Source organism: Cyprinus carpio, unplaced genomic scaffold, assembly GCF_018340385.1.
Source record: "Cyprinus carpio isolate SPL01 unplaced genomic scaffold, ASM1834038v1 S000006643, whole genome shotgun sequence".
Lineage (NCBI taxonomy): Eukaryota > Metazoa > Chordata > Actinopteri > Cypriniformes > Cyprinidae > Cyprinus > Cyprinus carpio.
Genome location: NW_024879270.1, coordinates 1,001,091 through 1,015,779, shown reverse-complemented (window position 1 = coordinate 1,015,779; position 14,689 = coordinate 1,001,091). Strand labels below are relative to the sequence as shown.

The 14,689-nt window shown below is 36.7% G+C and overlaps 1 protein-coding gene across 8 annotated transcripts in view; it reads right to left on the bottom strand.

Moving 5' to 3' along the window:
• LOC109073638 (plakophilin-4-like) overlaps nt 1-14,689 on the bottom strand; it is a 128,740-nt gene that overhangs the window by 7,713 nt on the left and 106,338 nt on the right. For all 8 annotated transcript variants that reach the window (XM_042755118.1, XM_042755123.1, XM_042755120.1 and 5 more), the window contains 2 exons: nt 1,096-1,213; nt 789-977 (listed from right to left, as the gene is read on the bottom strand). In XM_042755118.1, coding sequence (XP_042611052.1) covers nt 789-977; nt 1,096-1,213 — 307 coding nt within the window. The remainder of the gene's footprint in view (nt 1-788; nt 978-1,095; nt 1,214-14,689) is intronic.

Below are 14,689 nucleotides of genomic sequence, written 5' to 3'. Positions count from 1 at the left end.
GTATATGAAGTGAGATTAAACAATCATACAGACTTCTACTGATATGTTTCAAAAGTTTCAAACAATAGCTCTAAGAAACAAATGGTAACACTTTAGAATAGTGAACATGTATTCACTATTAACCACGACTTTTGACTCAATAAATTCCTAATTTGCAGCTTATTAAAAGTTAGTAAGGTAGTTAAGTTAAGTTTAGGTATTGGGTAGTATTAGGGATGTAGAATAAGGTCATGTAGAATGAAGCATTGATATGTGCTTAATTACTACTAATAAATGGCTAATATTATAGTAAGAAGCATGTTAAAAAGCAAATAGTTTAGAGACCCTAAAATAAAGTGTTACCGAAACTTGTAACATAACTGAGAATGCAATAATAACTACTACAACAAATACCTTACTATCAATAAGCAGCAAATTATGAGTTAATTGAGGGAAAATTCTTAGTTGATAGTGAAAAGTGTTACCAACTTGGACTTGGCTCAGATTCAGCAAGGTGGACTCAGACCCAGCACTAGCAACTAGCTATCAAAAAAAAAAAAAAAAAAAAAAAAAAAAAAATATATATATATATATATATATATATATATATATATATACATATATCTATGCTCATATTAGTCTGTTTCTCTCTTATTCTGAGGTAACCGTAGCCACCAGATTCAGTCTGTATCCAGATCAGATGGTGTTTCAGCACCTAAGGAGGACCTCTACAGCCCCGACTTGACTTGACTTGACATGAAGCACAAGCAATGGATTTACATGTAGACAAGACAAAATGTAAGTCTCACCTGTTCTTCGAGTAAATTCTTTTTTTTTCTCCTCTTCCTCCCCCAGCAGCTGTAATCTGCCTCTTTACTGGGTGACTCTGACTCCATTAACCCATCAAGCTCCTGATTGGCTGTCAGCCAGGAGGGTGACACTTCCAGCTCCAGCCGATAGGAGAGATTCCTCAGAACGCAAATACAGTTTTCCACAATCTGAGAGAGAGAGACAGCCTTCATTGACTGAACATGATTGTGTGACTAAGTGTGAGTTTGTGTAATTGATTGAGTGAGTGTTTGTGTGTGTGTGCGTGTTAGGGGTTCTGGTGCATACCTTGCTGTCAAAATCAGAGGTGCTGACACAAGCTTTGATGACGTACAGTAGTGAGTCCACGAGTCCCTCGCAGGAGCGCATGTATTTTCTGGCTTCTTCTCCAGCTGAACTCAAGTTTCTGTCAACACAAAACCACTGCACAGTCATTCACAAACAGAATTACAGATCTGATTTGATTTATTAGCAGAGAATTAATTTTGAGGTCATGGAAAAACACTTTAATATCCAGACAATTTAAGCAATAAGATAACACAGGTTGTTCATATAATCACAGCTAAAGGGTGTTTATAAACCATTAAGTACATAATAAAAAAATTGAAAAAAATTTAGGTAACACTTTATTTTAGGGTCTCTTAACTAGTTGCTTATAAGCATGCATATTAATATAATATTAGTGAAAGTGAACATGACGTGACATACAGCCAAGTATGGTGACCCATACTCAGAATTTGTGCTCTGCATTTAACCCATCTAAAAGTGCACACACACAGCAGTGAACACACACACACCCCGTGAACACACACCCGGAGCAGTGTGCAGCCATTTATGCTGCGGTGCCCGGTGAGCAGTTGGGGGTTTGGTGCCTTGCTCAAGAGAACCTCAGTCGTGGTATAGGCTCTATGCAGCGGGGATTGTGACGTGTTTCCGACTACACTCCTTACTGGGCTAACAGTTTCCGGTTCCGTATGCTATGAGATTGTGTTTTGTGTGATGCTTTACTTTGATGAGATTTTCTTTTTTTTTTTTTCGTTAGTTAGTTTTTGGCAGCTTAACCATGGAGAAAAAGGTTTTCCGATACCAAAAGCTAATGCGACCTAGATCGGAACATTGTTGTGTGCCGTTGTGTCGGCAAGATACAACTCGACTGTGAGTTTCCATTCATTTCCAGTGGAAGAGAATCTCAGAAAAAAGGTGGATTGTTCAGATCAGGAGAGATGACTTCCAAGTCAACAAAAACATAAAGGTGCGTAGCGTTCATTTCAGACCTGATGACTTTATGGAAGGGGCTAGTCTGAAACATCTGAAAAAAGTTTTTTTACCTACACTGTTTGAGTGGAACCATTACCAGGAGCAGCCGCCAAGGTTGAGTGTTTGGGAACGTCGAGAGAGACCGCTGACCCCTGATCCTGACTCGGACGTAGACCAAGAAGTAGGGCTGTGCGATATGGACAAAAAAAACCTATCACGGTTTTTTGATCAATTTTGCGATTTCGATTTTAATCACGATTTTGACACACACAGACATGCAGTCATAAATGCATTCAGTACAAATTTGAAACATATTTCCAAAAGAAAACCAATTAGAGCTTTATCAAAAAGTTGTAACATGCCTCTAGAACAGACATGAGTCAAAATAATCACTAAGTAAAGATGTCAAGCAAAATGTCTAGACATATGGCAAAAAAAAAACCCGTGTCCAGGGCTTTTTTTTTTTTGCCATGCATTGGTCATAGAGCTCATTGTAGCGGTGCCTCAAGTGCTGAAATATATTTATTGCCCAAGGTTCACACGTACTCCGTCTGCAGTGCGTATACAGTATGTGTATGCGGTGCAGAAGCAGCAGCGAGAGCGCGTTATTGTAACGCATAAAGCACATTAAAATAATGCGCGAGTGCGAACCTTTCCGCTGGCATGCAGATTTCCTTTGTTTTGTCACAAAACCAGACACGCGTGCTCAGATACACGCTGCTCTCGTCCGGAGAGAGTGCGCACGATTAAAACATGTCTCCTCTCACTCACTCACCCACAACTCTCTCTATTCTCATGCGCTAGATATTCATTCTTTTTGCACCTCTCGATTTCTAAACTTTTCTGTTCACATCTTTTACCGCGTACAGTGTGACGCTCTGATCCATTAACATGGGCTCGGAAAAAATACGCATCACAGACAGAGTGTGTGAACCTGGTGTTAGGAATATGCCCAGTCTGTTCTGTTCTCGCGCTCCACTTAGGTGCGCTGCATTCTGATTGGATTGGATAGCATACTGCAGAAGGTCGGGACCGCGGAAAATCGTGCTATAAAGCGATTTAGAAATCGTGCACGCTCAAATCGTGATTTTATTACGATTTCGATTAATCGCACAGCCCTACCAAGAAGATATGGACTTTGATGTGGAGAGGACTGGACATGATTATTGTTCAGTTCCCGAAGCTGCAGCTGTGGACATGGTTCTACATGAAAACGAGGAGTTAAAAAGGGAGCTAGAAGATGTACGGAAGCAGTTGGAGCAAACAAAGATCATACACCGCTTTGGTCTCAAGAGATTTGCTGGGTCCGATGAGGACATACGCGTTTATACAAGGTAATATTATATTGCCTGTGGTAAGCATTTGTAATAGCGTTGCCATTGTCCTGAAAACACTAGTCCACGTTTCTGATAAATATGATTGGAGTTGTATACGCTAGCTACACGTAGCCTAGGCAGCCTAAAAGTAGGCTACACTGACCAAAATAATAACAATAACGTAGACTAACATAATTATAAGTATGAACACCAGCTGTTGTCTTCAACAGCAACCAGAGTTAGTTTAATTATACATACCAAATTCCATAATTGTCATGACTCGGTATTGCAAGATTGTTGTATCAGTTACTTGTAGTTCAGCATTCCTATTTCTTAAATTTCAAACTTACTACAAAGCTATGTATAAGTATTTTATGCCATGTGAGAACCAATGCACGTTTCTTTCTTGACAGATTTGCAACATACAACCACCTGATTGCCTTCTGGGAACTGATTGAACCGGCAACTCACAGGATGATTCGTGTCACCAACTCCAAAGTCTTCAAGGAGCCTGGAAACACTCGGGCACTTCCTGCAATAGACGAGTTCTTCCTGTTCTTGATGCATCTTGCTTTGGGCCTCAAGCAAAAGGACCTTGGTCATCGGTTTCAAGTACATCAGACCACTGTAAGCCGCATTGTAACAACCTGGGCCAACTTCCTGTACTTTGTCCTGGGGTCAGTGTGCATTTGGATGCCAAAGGAGAAACTATGAGCCCATCTGCCAGAAGAATTCCATCAATTTCGAGACACACAGGTTATCCTGGATTGTACAGAGATCTGCTGCCAAACACCTTCCTCTTTGCTACTACAAAGTGAGGTCTTTTCAAATTACAAGTCTCACTGCACCTTCAAAGCTTTAGTAGGAATGGCACCTCATGGTGCAATAACATTTGTTTCTGCACTGTATGAAGGGTCTATAAGTGACCGGGAGCTGTTCAAACAGTCAGGTACATGTTGAACGTCTTATCCATCGCGTTAAAGAGCATAAGTTGTTTGACACAGTCACCCCCTTGTCCATTTCTGGTAGCATAAACCAACTGTTCACAGTGGCATGTTTGCTTGTGAACTACCAATGTGGACCACTTGTCAAAGCATGGAGCCATTGAGTCTAAAAAACTCTCATCCTTGATGATGTGCTAAGGTTTGTATAAAATATTGTACATATACTTTTGTAAATACTATGGATTTCACACTCTGTTCTGTATTCATACCTCTGATCAACAGACAAAACTAACACAGTGTTTCCTTATACATATATTATTATTATTTCATAATACATAACACAAAAAACAATAAGAATCTAAAGATATATGTATATACATGTGTAATGTAATATAATAGTATATATTGTATAAATATAGTGTGTATGTATATATGTATATATAATAAATATAATGCTGTATAAAGATAGTGTATATATACTGTAATATAATAGATAGGTGTGTGTATATATTGTATAAATATAGTGTATGTGTATGTATGTAAATATTGTTTAGTGTAAATAACTATGAATAATACAATAAATATAATGCTGTATAAAGATATGTATATATACATGTGTACTGTAATATTATAGATAGGTATATGTATTATATTCTATATCTTGTATAAATTAGGGATGGGTCACGATTTTCGAATATTCGACTAGTCGATTTAATTACAGAATATCGATTAGGCAGTGCAATTATTTTCTAAGGATGTGAACCGTGCCCAAGCGCGTCTGATCCTCAAAGCCCGGTTCAGTTGACTAATGTGATCGCTCGTGCTGCGCTCGGGCGCGGTTGGTTGGAAGAGGTGGGCCAGAGCGTGATTCAGGTTCAGCGCTAACCGCTCTGGAGCAGGGAACTACTGATACGCGCAGCATGATTACGTGAACATTTCTGAGCGGCAAACGCAATGTGAGAGGGTCTTCTGTGTCACCGCGTCCCAAACGACTAAAAATAATAAACCACAAAGTTAACAAAATGATGCACTCCACTGTGCTGAGCGAGAAACTGTTTCCCCTCGTATTGAGTCGTGATTAAGAGCTAGCTGCATTAAAATGATTTGTTATTTGTTGAAAGAATAAAATGTAATATTCCACTGGTTGATAACCATAAACATTTACCGCCCATATATAAAAAAATCAACTCTGTTATGTTGACTTTTCTGCAGTAAATAACATTACGTGACTATTCACAAGCATTTAATTATATGTATATATGTAATATGTAACGTTTTAATCGCAATAAGCTTTGGGCTTTGTTACTTTATTATAACACAAAGCCTCAGCCTTCTGTCAATTTTAAGATAAAATACAAACAATAAATGTTTTTTACGCTCTTTAATGAATTTGTAGTGAGATATTCTCCTCCTTTCAAGCGGCATGTGAATCGTTTATATTTTCCTGTTTAATATTTGCAGCACGAAATAAAAAACGAATAAATATTTGAGTGCATGTTGAAAAAAAAAACAGAACAATTTAATACAAATGAGTGTCTCGTGAAATAAATCAATTCGAGTTTAAAAAAATTGTTAGTAAGCCTATTGCTGTTTTTCATGTTAAATGTAAAGAATGACAGGTGCCACATAACTTTATTTTTTTTTTGGCAGAGTATACAGGTGTAGCCTAATATATTAAATTTTACTTCACGCAATATAACGTGATTTTATTATCATAATTTTGACTTTATTCCTAAAATATTATGACGCTAATCGTATTATTTTTATTTATTTATTTATTTTTTGAGAAGGATAAACTGACAAAAATGCTCAACTTGCGCTGTCTTGCGCTGGCCCCTTTGTAGGCTATTTAAAAAACAAACAAACTTGAATTTAACAAACATAAAATGTTCCAATCATATTTCTGAATAAAATTAATAAAGAATCGAAACGAAATATGACCACTTTGCCATTAAAACCAAAACTAAACTATTATAATGGCTGCAATAGCAGCTGTGTAATGAGGACAGCGACATGGGCTCGGGTCGGACTCGGGAAGAGGATTCTGATTAGCCCCGGGCCGGGCCGTGTAAGGTTCCCTCGTTTCAATTAAAAGCTCCCCCTCGGTCTGGCAGGCCCATATAAGTACTACCTACTTTTTTCATGGGAGGTAGCAAAATCTAACAGGGTAGCAGAGATCGACACATAGACAGTAAAAGAAATGGACACAGCGACCCAATTGGAACTCAATTGAGACAAGTGAAGCCCATTTTTAGCGATTTTTAGCACTTCCGTTTCTGACGCGCAGACTCAAACTAAACTTGATGACGTCAGCAACCTGTCTGGCAGATGTAAATCTTCTAGTAGCTGTGCGTGCAAACTGCCATCGTTAATCTTGCAGAGACGGCGAGCTTGAGCGGGGAGTTCTTTTGGCGTGAGTGAGGAGGAGTAAGTAAGTATTCTGATTAATTATTTTGTATAGTATTTTTAAAATGTAACGCCAGTACGCCATATCTCTTGACGTCTCCCCGATTGCCTGCGAGCTTCTCCTCCTGTCTGTACGGTAATTTCTCTACTGTGCGACAGAGAGTCGAGTGGTTATGACGCAATCGTTAGCCTATTTTTACAAAAAACTGTTTCTACGGGGCCATAATGTAACATAGAAGGTAATGGAGCCCTTTATACATTGTCGTGTATCTTTAGAAATAAATAATGGACAAATGGAGTCTTTAAACGCCTCAGATGTAAAGTTATTCGCTGTCAAAGTGACGCAAAAATGAATGGGAGTGAATGGGATGCTAACGCAAGTGAAGTTCTGCTACAAGATGGCGGCACGCGGCCGACTTCAACTTCCGGTCGACTTCCTTGCCCCCTGGATCGACAGAACACCGGCCCGGAGCGTAAAGTGAAGTGTGAGTACAGGCCAGCGGGGGACAGTGCCAGAGGGTAATAACTCACCTAAAAGCTGTCAAAGACAACAGAAGAAGAACACATTGTCCCGCGCACACTGACTGTACACTTGCGTGTCATAACGGTTACGAAAACTTGGGACAATGTCTGGTAAGAGTTCTGTTTGGAGCTCTTTTGATAAAATTAATGAAAATGAAGTCCAGTGCAAATTCTGCCGTACAAGGCTTGCTTATCATACGTCGACCACTGCAATGCACAATCATTTGAGGGCGAAGCTCCCAGGAGGTCCATCCACAGGTCAGCAGCAATCAGTGGCCAGTTTCATGGTCAGGACAACGAAGTCGGATGCTAGACGGGCAGAGCAAACAACGGCCCATATCACTGAAATGATCGCTAAAGATATGCTTCCGATCAGCTTTGTCGAAGGAGAGGGTTTCAGTACTGCCAGGACACGTGTCCACCCATCCACATCGACCCCATGGACTGGTGGAAAACCAACGACCACAAATACCCCCGACTGGCAAAATTGGCAAAGGCTTACTTGTGTGTGCCGCGACGTCTGTGCCATCAGAAAGGGTGTTCTCTGCGGCCGGACTAATTGTGAACAGATTGCGCTCCCGGTATTCTTCCTGAGCATGTGGACATGCTCATTTTTTTGAATAAAAATATGAAATAGGTTATCGTTATAAATACAGACGTTAAAATTATTGTTCACATAAGTGCCGTCATTCAGGCTGTTCACAATATGTTTTAGCGCGTAGGCTACTGTGTTTAAAGAATGATATTCTGTTTTAGCGCGTAATGTGTTTTAAGCCTAATATTCATGGCTGAATTAATCTGTTCTAATTCTTAATTCATCTGTAAACTTTTAAAAAAATGCTGTTAATGTTCATGCTTATTTTAAAAATAGAAATGTCCTAGGCTCCTACAGCCTTGTGAGCAGTTAGACAGACTGTTATGTTAATAACTGCCGTCATTCGTTTATGTTTTATTAATATGTTTCACCAATCATACAACCATCAATTGGCTTGGGTTAGGATAGACTATTCTCTAATGAATTAAACAGTTTGTTATCATACAGATTGAAAGCCTGAACAGTTTTGTCCCTCTCTCTCTTTTTTTTATGGGTGTGTGTTTACAGTAGGTACATCCCAAATGGGTATTACCGCCGCACGTACCACCGCCACAGGGCCGCGGCGTTAACTGCAAATCAGTCGCGTGTTAAAATCATTCGCGAAACTACCGCCAGGTGGCGCAAAGGGACGGATTGCGAACTGAATGTAATTATAAAATGAAAGGAAGACGTTAAACAGCAATAACATTATAATATACATTATAACATCCTTAAAAGCCATTAAAAAATAGGATAGTCTTAGGCTACAGTCTACTCATCAAAAAATGTAAGAAAGGCCTTTACACAAAGGCTCTTATGCATGCTATTGTTTTTAAATAGTCATATATATATATATATATATATATATATATATATATATATATATATATATATATATATATAAATATACGGATTAAAATTTTTCATTTCGGTTCATTCTTGGTTAAAAAAAAAAAATAATAATAATCTTGCAGAGCGAAATGAGAACGGTCCAGCATTTACAAATAATTCTTATTAACTCTGTTATAATTCTTGATTTTTCAAACTGCTAACACTTTGCATTTTTGAATTATGCCTTTACTGTGTGACCAATAATTGTGAATTGTGACTTTGATCGCGCTGGTGCCTCACGCGCACATATTCATTGGAAACAGCAGTCGTTCACCGAGCCATGCGGCGCGAGCAGCGGTCCTCTTTGGCATATTTTTGCTAATTATGTTTTTTTTTCCCGTCGATACTGAAACACGTGTGAAATCCAAAGCCTATTTTACCTAATGAATAAGAGTTTAGCTTCAAATGGGCAACATGTTTGGATTTGTCCCGAATGAGAGAGATAAGCCCAACCTTATGTATCGCTTTAAATTATTTTAATTATTATTTTTATTGTTGTTTATAAGCCTATATTATTATATAGCCTGCTGCAATTATATTTATCCATTAGAATTATATATTTGTAATTCTTGTTTTGTTCTGATAAATTTTTTACATTTAAAGGATTTGTTGTAAAGTGAATGGAACTAAAAATATCCTGTTGTTACATTAGCCTATAGCATTATTAGGCCTGCTATTATTTCTGAATGTAATAAAATGCAACTCTCACAAATGTAATTTATTTTTTAGCGTGTTTTCGTGTATGTTTTTATCCAGCTTTATTTTTCCATTGCATCTAAAAATGACTTTGTGTATCACATTCACTTTGTGAACAAAACAAATATAACTTCAGATCCGCCTCTCGCGTTGTTCAGCTGTGGACGATTTCAAAATGTTTGATATAAGGTTGCTGTCACATTTTATACAGGAATTGTTCATTTAAAAAAAAATAAAAAATTATATTGTTAGTTTTATGCTAACGTGCAATCAAGTCTTCGGATACTATACAAGATACAAGTTCATTTAGGCTATTTAACATGCACTGTGACATTTTACCGTTTCAACTTATAAACTTATAAATTTTAAAGTCAGTTAAATAGTATTGAAATTCAAGTTGAATCTAGTATAAAAAAGGTTTTAATTGCTTAAATTATTTCTATGAATTAATAAGTTAGCATGACTTTTTCATCATAGCATTTTTTATGAGGTGTATTCGTTTTCTGAAACCAAGCACCCACTTTTTTCTTCTTTAAATCTATGAATCGCTCGCATATCTCCTACAACCTACAAATAAGGGCTAATAGATGTTCTTTCTTTAATTATTTATTTATAATGTTTATTCTTGAAGAAAATAAGTATTTATTCTTTAATAAAATAAGGGACGATCCAAATATTTGTAATGTACAATAATATAGGCCCTATATCTGCCTGCAGTTAAAAAGTTATATTTGTTTTGATTCATCCATTTATGTAGGCTACAATTAGCCTATTCTAAAAAATAAATAATGTCATAAAAAATGCCATCGGTCTGAATAAATTTTACCATTATATAATTGGGGTAGTAATTTAGGAGGTGAAAATACAGTGAAATTACAAATGGCATGGGATTTCAAAGCATGACAACTGAAGGTCTATGAAACATTTGATGCATTTTTAAAAAAAAAAAATGGCACTTAAAGTTTTCAACTAAAATATTACTATTTCAACCATATAGCCTGTGAATAAATAAATAAAATGCATACTTTTCAGTGAAAGAACACGGAGAGTGTAGGTTGCGTCTGGTGTTTGTATTTGTACTTCAATATAATGAGCTCCAAGTTTAAGAATAGCCTAGCCTAGGTTTTTTTTATTTATTTTTTTACTCTCTATTTAACAGCATTAACTTACAATGAAATACGTCTTCCTTCAGGCAGACTGAATGTTTTCCTGTCTTGCTAAATGTTGGGTCAGTTTGCGCGAGTCACACGCGCTGTGAAGCGGGAGCAGCTTACAGAGGATTCCGCTTGGTCTTAAAGCCTTCCGCAAATGCCTACGTTCACAAATAACAATGATTTTGGCAAAAATAATGATTACTTATCAATTGATAATTTGTTATTATTTTGGTCTAGTGAAAATAATAATATGGGCTGCGGGAAAACAATGAATAAAAAGAGTAAGGCTGCTGTGAGTGCAGGCATGTTTCAACCCAGTAACATGACGACAACACAGTTCCTCATAGCCAAAAAAAAACAGACAGAGTTTAGTTCAGCTGGAGGGGGGTGGGGGGGTAGTTCTGTATAGCTTGTGGGGGTCGAGATAAAGGTGTGAATCTCTAGCTCTTTCATATGGACAGTCTTATGAGGGTTTCAAACTTGCAGAACAGGTTTTATGTAAACTTTAAAGAAAGGTTTGATCCACTTCAAATGTTGACTACTGTATAGCGCAATAAAGTTTATTAGTTATTATAACTTAATTTCAGAGGAAGTTGCCTTAACTTAAAAAAAAAAAAAAAAAAAAAAAAAAAAAAAAAAAAAAAAAAAAAAAAAAACTGTTGCATTAGGGCGGGGCGATAGGCCTATGGCCTAAAAAAAAAATCCCCGATTTTTTTCACAAAAAATCCGATTTACAATTTAAATAGATTTTTTTTTGCCTCCCTACTTAAAATCAATAATCAAATGACAAATAAATTGTTCAAAACAAGTTTTAATATAACAATATATTATTTTTTAATACTAGCCCATCATGCATCTAACCATTCACTCGGCGTTAAGAGCTGGCAACTCCGCAGTGAGTTAGTAAGTGTAGGCCTAAATCAATTTTCTAGTCTATATTTTCATCTCGTTATGCCGCTGGTTTAGGTTATGTATTTATTTTTATTTCTTATATCAATTATTTGTAAATATAGCAGACACTGTCTAACCGTGTCTACACCGGACGGGCTTTGTTCATATAGGGCGAAACATCTCTCTCACTCGGCAGTACAGTAGGCCTATTTGAGCGGAGAGGAGCAGCAACAATTTCCCTCCGCGCTAATAATAATAATAATCACTCCGCTCCGGGTTCTTTGATACCAGAAACTCTGCTCCGCCTTCACTCCGAGGCTAAAGTTGAAATGTTATGTTCATAATAGCTTATAAAAATAAAATAAAAATAAATAAATAAATTAAATTACAGGAGAGGGGATTAGGCTATTGTGTGCAAAGTTTTTGTCCTACCAAACGCCAAACTAATAAAATTGTCAGCATTAAAAGGTATAATTGCTGCTTTCTGCTGTGCAAATTTTGTTTGTGATGAAAATAACACTTTACATTTTCGTCAGTTATTTTATCTACAGATCGATGCATTTGTTACAGATTTCTGCTCATTTAAAATCAGATACAGATGAAGTAGCCTACTGTAAGATTACATTTGTTTGAATGCATTATTGCGACAGCGATTACATGTGAATGTGCTGTATCTGTTTAAATCATGCTTTAACCCGAAAATAATCAGTAAAAGGAAGACAAACTCCTTGAGACTAGCCTGTAACGCTCGACTATTGCCGTCATTATAGTCTTCTGATCGGAGAGATTATGTGTATCAAGATATAGCTAAATATGTTTATCATGTGAATTCTTGCTAAATATGCAGTTATATTACGGGCTGTTGGCATGAATTGTATTCGTGATGGAGCGGTGCTGGAGCGAGTGAAAACCACGACGCTCCGACTTTTAAAAAATCCGCTCCGCGTCCCAGTCAGAATAACACCGCACTGATCATCCTCTGCTCGGCAGCGTGTCTCAAATGCGCGGGGGAGGGTTGAGCCCAATCATTCTCAAAACATAAAATATTTATTTTATTCCAATTTTCGTTTTTGTGTTTCAGAGGAAAAATCAGTGTTAAGGCATCTCTCCATTACGGACCGTTCTGAAAGAAGAATTTATGCAAACGCGTATAAAATGCTTTAAAAACTTTAACAGAGATGTCTAGAGGGTATTTAATAGATCTGCTTCCCACGTAATATTTTTGTAGTTACTAGTCGTTCATTTGTCATTATTCAACTAATCAAAAATTTATATTAAATTTACATCTATAATCCAGCCTTAATATATTCCACGCTCAAGAACATGCATTAAGTTTGTCACAAAGCACAGGCAGAAGTAGCCTAATAATTATGAAAAAGAAGACATTTTAATTATTTATTAATAAACAAATGTTTTTTTGTCGGCTGCAAGATGAAATTCACAGTGCTGACTCTCTCCACATGGACGTGCTTTTAGAGAGAAATACAACCTTCCCAGGTTACATAATGCTTTCATTCTGAATTGATTTGTTTAAAAGACAATTCAAGCTTTCTGTAGATATATTTCTTATGTATTTTATTTCTGAATTGTTTTGTTTTATTTAATTTTCAGGATTTATGTAGATATATTTATCGAGAGGGCGCCTCCCTGTCATGCATGCGCATAAATAATTTTTGCACAAACACATGAATATGAATAATTCACATTTTGCATATGCATTACAAAGTAAATCATTTTTTACATGCAATTATCCAAAATAAAACCAAACAAGATTTGTAATGAAGATAAAATATGTAGACATAAGAATAAATGCTGCACGTGCACTCAGCATCATGCGCAGAGCAAATCTTGCACTGATATTTTACGGAATATTATACAAACCTGCATTTAGAATGCAATTTATTTATTTTATTTATTTATTTTTACTTTACTTAAATTATATGAAAGCAAGTAAAGAAGACTCCATTTAAAATCACTGAAGTTGTCAATTAATGAAGCTCTTTTTTTTTTGCATTTTGTGCACTTTGTTGATAAGTGAGGACGTTTTATTAATCCATCCATTCTTTAGAGTTTCAATGATTTAGTTAAATCGTGCAGGTTTAATTTATTCGTTTCTTGTTTTAATTAGGCCTAAACAGTGTTTCCCACAGCCTTACACTCTATTTGTGGCGGCACTCCCCGGCCCCCATATATACACATATATGCAAATTCATTTTCTGCCAGCAGGAGGCGCTTTAAGAGCGGGAGAGATACAGGATTCTCCGGTGACAGCAGCAAAGCAGCACTGAGATCACAAACGCTGCCTTATCAAACATTACATGCAAAATGAAATGAAATCGAAAATTTTCTAAATTCAGTCGGTTTTCTTCTGAAATACAGTGATATAAAAACACCCGCATCGGTTTTTGATTTTGAAACGTGCAGTGCTCATGTTTATTCAATGAAGTCAAAGGCTTTTGGAAAATCTATTTGTGGCGGTTAGTTTTGATATTGTGGCGGCCCGCCACAAATAAATCAATGTGTGGGAAACCCTGCTAAATAATGGGAGCGAAATTATACATAGCCTCACGTTTTACTAAAATAAAGAAAATAATTTATAAAACACGCAAGCCTAGCTCACAATAGGCTACCACTTTTAATGCTCCGATGCAAAGTGAACCACATTTTCTTTTTAATAATATAACACATAATTCATACTATATAAATAATATTGCACACTATTTAAATGTGTCTAATCTAAAATATGGTGTAGAGAAAATATAAGCACAGGCTCATAGGCTTGACATTTATCCTGCTTTAATTCGTTCTATGCACATATCTTCATAAGGACTAAACTTTCATCTGTGAATATTAAATATTTTTTTTGTCATTTTCCCCGACTGCAGTCAAATATAACACTTCGGTGAGGCAAAGTTGACGTCTATTTGCGAAAATGTGCTTTGATGCGCTTGTTTGAAAACTTGTGGTTAAAGCGCCACTCAGCGGTCAAAAGCTGCAAATGCACTTTGAAGCAACGTTTTGGATGGCCACCTACTGTATGTGTGCGTGAGTGCGTGGGTGCATGCGCGGGAGGGGTGCGATTTTCGACTACTAATCAAATACCCAGCGATTATCTATTATTACTTTTACTTAAAATGCACATCCCTAGTATAAATATAGTGTATATATATATGTACATGAGTGTATATATGTAAATATCATTTAAATAAGAATAATACAATAAATATAGAA